This window comes from Oncorhynchus gorbuscha, linkage group LG12 (genome assembly GCF_021184085.1).
Source record: "Oncorhynchus gorbuscha isolate QuinsamMale2020 ecotype Even-year linkage group LG12, OgorEven_v1.0, whole genome shotgun sequence".
Classification (NCBI taxonomy): Eukaryota; Metazoa; Chordata; class Actinopteri; order Salmoniformes; family Salmonidae; genus Oncorhynchus; species Oncorhynchus gorbuscha.
This window is the reverse complement of record NC_060184.1, coordinates 69981239-69989639: the sequence shown is the minus strand read 5'-3', so window position 1 is coordinate 69989639 and position 8401 is coordinate 69981239. Positions and strand designations below refer to the sequence as shown.

Below are 8401 nucleotides of genomic sequence, written 5' to 3'. Positions count from 1 at the left end.
ATACAACTAGTTTGGAGATGGATACATGCAGATGTGATACCAATTGAACACATTTGAAAGCTTGCCATTTATTTATTGAAAAATGACACCATTTAAAAACATTCAGGAGGTTTTACAGTAGCAGTTCAAGCACAGCCCTGACAAGAGGGAGCATCTCAATTGCATACTCTCCTTCTCAAAACTCATTGCTCATCCAATGCGTTGAGGCAGTAAGGAGTATGCAATCGAGTCTCCCAGAGAACCAAGGAAAGTAGTTATCAAAATTCACACACACGCCAAAATGACTGACCCCTCTAGTTTGCTGTTCTTGCACTGCCACCCTGTGTTCAGAGCACCACATGACAAATGTTACACAAAATAACCTGTGTCATGACGAGTCTGTGAGCTGTGGGAATGAGTACATTGATTGGGCTCACAGGCCTCAGTTACAACACTAACCCCTGTATGGTGCCTAGGTTTACAGTATCCCCTCAAACTAAAGCCCAGACCCCAATATGAATTACAGGGTGTTCTGGGAGATAAGGAGACAGCAGGAGGGCTTGGGTACGTTGAGGCTGAGAGGTCCGGGGGGGTCCAGGGGAAGGGGTACAGGCTCTGGGCAAGCATGCATGGAGACTAGATTGAGAGATAGTGAGCATTGCTGTTCCAGCCGCAGGAGGTTGGTTGGAGTGGGACAGCGGATCAAAGACAAGAAAATCACAATTCCTGTGGTAAAAATGGTCACACCCAAAGAGCAAATCTGCCTCTCCTTGTCACCACTGAGCACTCACCCACACTGTATTGACTGATACAGTGGCTGGTAGCTACAGCCCTGACTGACATAGGGCATCGGGAACGACTACTCAAGCACCAGTTTTGTATACTGTTTACCTTTTAAATAGCTGAAATAGATCAAATTGTAGACATGACTCCAGTCTAGAAGTTATCCTTCACAGTATACATATAAGCCCTTTAGAGCTGGCTGGGGGATTGAAGCTCAACTTTTGTCAACTGCAAATAGAGACGAGAAGGTAAGATCCAATTGTCTTGTAACACTGGTACAGCTCTAAAGGACAAAGAACACAAGGTATTTGACAAGGAACGTTGAACCCATTAACGCTAACAACTTTACTCAAGTCAGGAACAAACACTTAATTTAGGTTGCACCATCTGAACAAACGACTTCACTGGAGTAAAAAAGGGGGGTGATCCACTGGTCTCTAAACCAATGACACAAGATTACCAACACACCACTCACACACAAATCCAAACAGCGCACTCTTCACTTTGAGGTTTAGAAAACCTCACTTTGTTTTCCTACTTGAGGCTCTCGGCATTGGATGAGCAATGAACAGCACCCTGCCTCTTCCTACATTGGATGAGCAATGAACAGCACCCTGCCTCTTCCTACATTGGATGAGCAATGACCAGCACCCTGCCTCTTCCTACATTGGATGAGCAATGAACAGCACCCTGCCTCTTCCTACATTGGATGAGCAATGAACAGCACCCTGCCTCTTCCTACATTGGATGAGCAATGAACAGCACCCTGCCTCTTCCTACATTGGATGAGCAATGAACAGCACCCTGCCTCTTCCTACATTGACACTCAAGGCTGGGAAAAAAGTCATACCCTGTAAAAGACAAGTCAACTTTTTCAATAATGCCCTTTCCATAACCTGGCTTGATGTGCAGTTTTACAATTACATCTTAAATACAACCATAAAGACAGGAGGGGGAAAAATACATTTTCCACTGAAAAACATTGAATAGTTGAGGTAGGCAACAAAGAATTCTTAAAAGAAAATTAATATATACAATAGTGAAAATAAATCCCTGTATTAAGACGGAGGTAAACAGTGGTTGTATGGTCGAGTTAGATGTTAGCAGCACATTTGAATGTACAATTGTCTTCTGTAAACATTTAATCCTATGACCTGTCAATTAGAAGTGACCAATTGATAGAGTGGACACATTTCTAGCCACGGGTTAAGCTTATACGAATAGGTCAGTAGTATCCTTGCATTGCACTTACAATATATTTGGTGCTGGTTTGACAGTCATAGTCAATAATGGGGATGACACCTGAGAGGGGGCCCACTCTGTAGGGTATACTGACCAGCAGGCTGGTGCGACGACTGATTGGGTGGACCCAGCACATCAAACACACTCTTATTGGGCGGTACTGACTGGAGCATAGCGTCCAAGTCCATAATGAGGGGAGGGCGACCGCTGGGTAGGAGGGGCCAGTAGGCATGACCTACAAAATGACTGGATGTGACAGGAGACCCCCCATAGCCATACAGAGGCATCCCTAGTGGAATCAGAGGGCCCCCATTAAACCGCATGCTGGGCGGGGCCACAGCATTGGGCGGTGTGTACTTGGCATACGAGGTGGGCAGCTCCCAGGGAGGGGCGGAGACTCTGCGGGCAGACTTGTGTGGAGGGAGTCTGCAGTCCTCGTACCCATCTGATCCCGCCTCTCCCTCAGGCACCCGCTTCCCTCCCTGCGACACGCCCCTCCAGTCCTCATCGGAGGAGGAGGAGGTGGGGCTGGCTGAGGCGCTGCAGGCAGTGGAGGAGTGGTGAGGGTGTGGACGAGTGTGGAGCTCCACCCCCCAGCAGTCCCTGCCAGGCTCTCCTGCAGCGCTGGCCGGCCTCAGGCTGTGAAGGAGGGAGTCAATGGCAAAGGACGAGTCCAGCTTGGGCCGGTACAGCTCCTCCTGAAGGGAGGAGTGTTGTCTGGTGGGAAAGGGGAGTAGAGCAGTGACAGGTGGGCCTGGGGGTAGAGCAGTAACAGGTGGGCCTGGGGGTAGAGCAGTGACTGGTGGGCCTGGGCGTAGAGCAGTGACTGGTGGGCCTGGGCGTAGAGCAGTGACTGGTGGGCCTGGGCGTAGAGCAGTGACTGGTGGGCCTGGGCGTAGAGCAGTGACTGGTGGCGGTGGGGCCGGGGGCTCTGCATCTGGCTTATGTTGGTGCCCATGCAGGATGTAAGGGGCGAGGTCCTGGGCGAAGATGGTCTCATCCTGGCGCGACACGGCAGTGTTCTGTCTCTTGAGGAGCTCCAGGGGCACAAGGCTCTCCTCCACAGCCCAGAAGTTGCCCTTCCCCTGGGGCTTACCAGGATCCTTCAATACCTACAGGGAGCGGGAGTGACAGACAGCAGTGAGATGAAGAGTATAGTACAACCTGAAAACCAGTCAGACAGGATTTCCCCAGTTTCACAAAACTCAGAATAGTTAGAATGATTTACTTGATCTAAAGTTTCATGAAGCACTGCAGTGACCCTTGGTAGGCTACAAATAAAATCTATTCTGTATGTATTTGGACAGTGAAGCTCAAACTTAATTTCTCTCAATACTCCAGCATTTGTGATCAAACGTTTTATATACAGTATGAGGCGACAGAGCGTCACCCTTTATTTTTGAGGGTATATTAAAATATGTTTACTGTTTAGAAATAAAAAGCACTTTTTGTATTGAAGTCCCCCCCATTTGAAGGGGTCATAAATATTTGGACAAATAGTCAAAAGTGTAATATTTGGTCCCATATTCCAAGCACGCAATAACTACATCAAGCTTGTGACTCTACAAACTTGTTGGCTGCATTTGAAGTTCGTTTTGGTTGTGTTTTTTGGAATATGTTTTGTGCGCACAAAGATCATGCCCCCAAAACATGCTAACCTCTCACCATTGCCAATAACAGGGGATGCTAGCATTTTTTTTTGGCGGGGGGGGGTATGATATTTGCCTCCAACTTTCTCATTCATCATTATTTATGACTAATTCACAATAATCTGTAATCATGGTAGCATCCATCAAGAAGTGTTCAGAAACATTCCTATTTACAATAAAAGTGACACTAAAAACGTTATTTTACCATTCATTAATTACACATTTCTAGAGAGTCACAAGCTTGATGTAGTCATTGCATGCTAGGAATTTGGGACCAAATACTGGCCTTTTGACTACTTTAATACATGGCAGCAAAACAGGTATGAGGAAAAACCCTAAAAAGGTGACATTCTGTACCTTATATAAAACATTTGATCTCAAATAAAAAATGCTGGAGTATAGAGCTGAACTAAAGGTGTTTGCTTCAATGTCTAAAGAAATACAGATGGGAGAGTATACTTGCTTGTAGGTTGTTTGGATTTTAGAATCAAAAGAGCCTTTTTGAGCCCACTGATTGACAAACCAATAAAGACACACCTTAACAAAGCAGTCGTAGGAAGAGAGGTTGTGTCTCACTGAGTCCCGCCAGCCCTTGTATTTCCCTTCAAAGAAAGGGAAAAGTGTACTAATCTCCTTTAGAATCTGGGGAGAGAGAAGGGAGTCCATTTACTTCAATTGGTGTCTGCATTAAAACAGACACATTATCAGACTATATTAAGATATATACGATTTAACACACCACATGATTGTAGGCATACATGTAACTTATTTCAATTAATCATTCACTGTCATCATGCAGCATTTTCATAGGCCTAGAATAAATAACCTAAGATACACTGTAGGACTGCACAATCCTTGACTATACTTCTTATCAACTCAACCCACCCCAGCTGATACATCAGTGTCTGGTTTCACTGTATGCTGCTATCCTTAACAAAACAAACCAAGAAAAGCATGGCAGTGTTACTACTCTGTTAAGCGTCAAAGGATTGTCCTGTTGGTTTACTGCAATAGAACTGCATATCCCTACCCCAACAGTTTAAAAAAAACGTAAGAGAACATCCCCGATTAGACATGGTTTTAAAATAATTCAAACCCATGTAACCTTTATTTTCGGAATAATAACCATGATTTAAGACAAAACTGACACATAACCATGCATAATTTGGCCAGAATTGACACAACCGTTCGTATTTTGGCCAAAATGTACCATTCTAAACTCGCATGTCCACACACAAACTCACTTTACCTCAGACAAAGTAAGCTTCTTCTCTGGAGAGTTTTGGATGACCATGGTAATCATTGCGAGGTAGGAGTAGGGTGGTTTGGGGTAGCGCTGATAGTTTTTTTTCTTTCCACTATTCGCATGTTTCTTTCCATTTTTCGCATTTTTCTCCTCGTCCCAAGATTGCTCCTGGTCTAGCGGCGTCGCTTTATCCATGGGCGCTGTGGCCAGGCTGAATTGGTCAGGGGCAGGCTTCTCGAGCCGTGGAGACTGTTGGACTGACGCCTGGATTGGGAAGTAGGGCCAGTGTTGGGCTGGAGAGCTCCACGCTGTGTTGCTCAGAGGATGGATCTGGAAGTCAAGTTGATGATCTTGGTGGCCTTCCAGGCTAGGCGAGCGCAGGTAGAGAGCGGGTGGTGCCAGCATGCTCTGACCCCCCCAGTGCTTTGTCATGCTGATCAACCTGGGGACAGATCAGGCTGCATGATCGGACAGGAGAGGGAGGGAGTCGGCCCTTAACTCCTGGCAGACTGCTGGCTCCAGGCCGCTGGCTGGCTGCCTATTTGAAGAGCAAACAATTAACAGTTTCATGTAAATCCCGCTGTGTAATCGAGGAGAGAATGGAGCGCTATCTGTGGGATGACTGATCGCCCCAGGCGGCTAGGGAGGGTCTGTGTGTGAGAAAGAGACAGTAAACCTGTAAATAACCCCTCGGACAAACATGCCTCTTTACCACACAGCGTTAATTTTGGTAATCCGCTCCAAAACTTTTACGCATCAGGTGCGCACAGGAGTGAATTTATATCCGCAGAGAGAAACATCCAAATGTATTTATTTATCAGTCCACTGGAATTAATTGAATCATTAGCCCAGTCTCTTTCCTTCATTTTTAAAACTTGCTTACAGTAAGCACAGATTGTGATGTTCCAATGCCACTACATCAGTCGCCAACGTGCCCCATATAAAGGGGACAATTGAGAGCGGGGAGAAGTAGAACGAGAGGGTCCCACAAAGCAGATTGAAAAATAAACCAAGAGGTATTTTTATTGAGGCTTTAATTTCATTCAATATACATAGGACCGCTAATATACAAACATTGAGGGATTAAATGGCCTGGCCCACTAAAACACATACTGACAGAATACAGAAAATGTCAACTGAAAGATTACCTCATTAATTGTGTTGCTGATTTCTTCATTGTTACAAATTGTCAACACCGGACAAAATCTAATCGATCGCATTAGTCAATGGTAACTGCCCGATTAAGGTCCTGTATACCATATTTATTAGAAGGATAATATAATCGTATTGTTTAAATATGGTAGATATAGCATAATCGGAGAAAACAAACAGGCAGACTAGGCACTGGTATAGCCTGCGTGGTTTCAGCAGAATTAGGATCGATGTTCGTATTCAAGAGCAAATACACATTTGTGAGAGTTCTCAAAAACCCAGGGACCGTGCAGGAGCACACAGAGTTGAGGGTGCAGGAGCGCACCGAGTTGAGGGTGCAGGAGCGCACCGAGTTGAGGGTGCAGGAGCGCACCGAGTTGAGGGTGCAGGAGCGCACCGAGTTGAGGGTGCAGGAGCGCACCGAGTTGAGGGTACAGGAGCGCACAGTAGGAAGTCCCTTGAGAACATGCAGTGCACGTCCAAAGACAGTTTCTTTTGTGTAAATTAATGTAGTGCTAATGCCATAGCCCTTACCTCTCAGCAAAACAAGTTGGATTAGCCAGATTGACCCCGTCTCGTTCCTGGGATTGCCTACTATTCAGCATGTGAGGAAAACACAATGGAAGATTGAACACCATCCATGATCGCCAAGTGATGGGGACATTCGCACCTTGTAAATACGAGCTATTGTCCGATTTATGCACAGGTTCAATTTAAATATAGGCTATGCAGAAGCCTTTACATGACATTATTATGAAGGCTGTCTAACCAAGGGAACATTTCAATTCATTACCTTTGACAGTTAGGCAGACCAATATGGGGAGAAATTTGCACTTTCAACAAAACTGAAATATTTGCACGTAATAAATACATGATTCCTACAATATGTGAAAGTGGAAAAACGCGTTTTAGCCTGTTGAGTGTATCACCTAGGCCTGACTTTTTTATGTCTTCGATTTTACCATGTAGAAATGAGCAGTCAAATGTTTCAGATCAGATAATGGAGTGAAGATAATATCGAAAAGTTACAGGAGACCGTCGTGCATTCATGCTGTCCTCACCTGGCTAGCAATCGGCTGGTACACGGTCTAATTGCTCCAATGTGACCTCTCGTTTCCAATTAGTTGTAATTAACCAACTCTTCCTGCTTCCTATTGTGTTTTGACAGGAATTCCATGCTAAACACAATTTCAGAGTACTATGAAACTAAATAGTTTAGTTAATTTGGGTATTTATAGAAGAACAACGTGATATAGTTTATAAAGACCAACTAATATTTTGTAGTCTGCTGTTCAGAAACTTGTTAGGATATGTATGTACATTTGAGTAGACATGTTCAGGTCAAAATAAATACTTCAGTACTGCTCCCCGATGACTATTAAAATTAGAAAATGAAGGGTAATAGATTATACAGTGCCCTACTTAATTAATGGGACAGTGAAGCAGTTTTTCTTATTTTGGCGCTATACTCCAAAAGTTTAGATTTGAAATGACTATGAGGTTAAATGGCATACTGTCAGCTTTAATTGGATGATATTTTCATCCATATCACGTGAACTGTTTAGAAATCACAGCACTTTTTGTACATAGTCCCGCCAATTTAGGGGACCAAAAGTATTGGGACAAATTCACTTGTACTCATATTAAAGTAGTAAAAATATAAGTATTTGGTGCCATATTCATGGCATGCAATGACAACATCCAGTTTGTAACTCTACACATTTGTTGGATTCACCTTGTTTGGTTGTGTTGGAGATGATTTGATTCCCAATAGAAATTAATGGTAAATAGTGTATTGTGTTATTTTGGAGTCAGTAAAGAACAAATTATTATTTACAATGATGCCCAACACCGGCCAAACCCAGACGATGCTGGGCCAATTGTGCGCTGCCCTATGGGACTCCAAATCATGGCCGGTTGTGATACAGCCTGGATTCGAACCAAGGTGTCTGTAGTGACGCCTCAAGCACTGAGATGCAGTGCCTTAAACCGCTGCTTTCACTCTGGAGAAAATGCATCCTGTTTGCAACAACACACTAAAGTAATACTGCAAAAAATGTGTTAAAGCAATTCTTTTTTTGTCCTGAATGCAAAATGTTATGTTTGGGGCAAATAAATGGATTGGAGCTAAGCACAGGCTAAATCCTAGAGGAAACCTGCTTCAGTCTGCTTTCCACCAGACACTGGGAGATTAATTCACCTTTCAGCAGGACAATAACTTAAAATACAAGACCAAATCTAAACTGGAGTTGCTTACCAAGAAGACAGTGAACGTTCCTGAGTGGCCAGTTTTGACTTAGATCTGCTCTAAAATCTATGGCAACACCTGAAAATGGTTGTCTAGCAATGA

General features: G+C 44.2%; 1 protein-coding gene across 4 annotated transcripts; it reads right to left on the bottom strand.

Annotated features, from left to right (window-relative positions):
* Nucleotides 1-35: 35 nt before the first annotated feature.
* On the bottom strand, nt 36-7242 carry LOC123991341 (forkhead box protein H1-like). 4 transcript variants are annotated; one of them, XM_046292838.1, is made up of 5 exons: nt 6845-7070; nt 6586-6645; nt 4903-5437; nt 4191-4295; nt 36-3116 (listed from the first exon to the last, which is right to left on the bottom strand). In XM_046292838.1, exons 3-5 carry the CDS (start codon nt 5329-5331, stop codon nt 2046-2048), a joined length of 1605 nt encoding a protein of 534 aa, XP_046148794.1. In that variant the 5' UTR covers nt 5332-5437; nt 6586-6645; nt 6845-7070; the 3' UTR covers nt 36-2045. The 4 variants fall into 4 exon arrangements, with proteins under 4 accessions (XP_046148794.1, XP_046148795.1, XP_046148797.1 ...); XM_046292839.1 differs by having other exon boundaries at nt 6586-6642; XM_046292841.1 differs by lacking the exons at nt 6586-6645; nt 6845-7070 and adding an exon at nt 7113-7242.
* Nucleotides 7243-8401: the final 1159 nt, after the last annotated feature.

Bases quoted from the DNA above. Each gene is read 5' to 3' on its own strand.
- LOC123991341 (XM_046292841.1), bottom strand. From the start codon at position 5,331: ATGACAAAGCACTGGGGGGGTCAGAGCATGCTGGCACCACCCGCTCTC. The intron at 4,296-4,902 runs GTAAAGTGAGTT...CTCTCTCCCCAG, and splicing joins AGAAGCTTACTTTGTCTGAG to ATTCTAAAGGAGATTAGTAC. The intron at 3,117-4,190 runs GTGTGTCTTTAT...CGCTCCCTGTAG, and splicing joins CCTACGACTGCTTTGTTAAG to GTATTGAAGGATCCTGGTAA.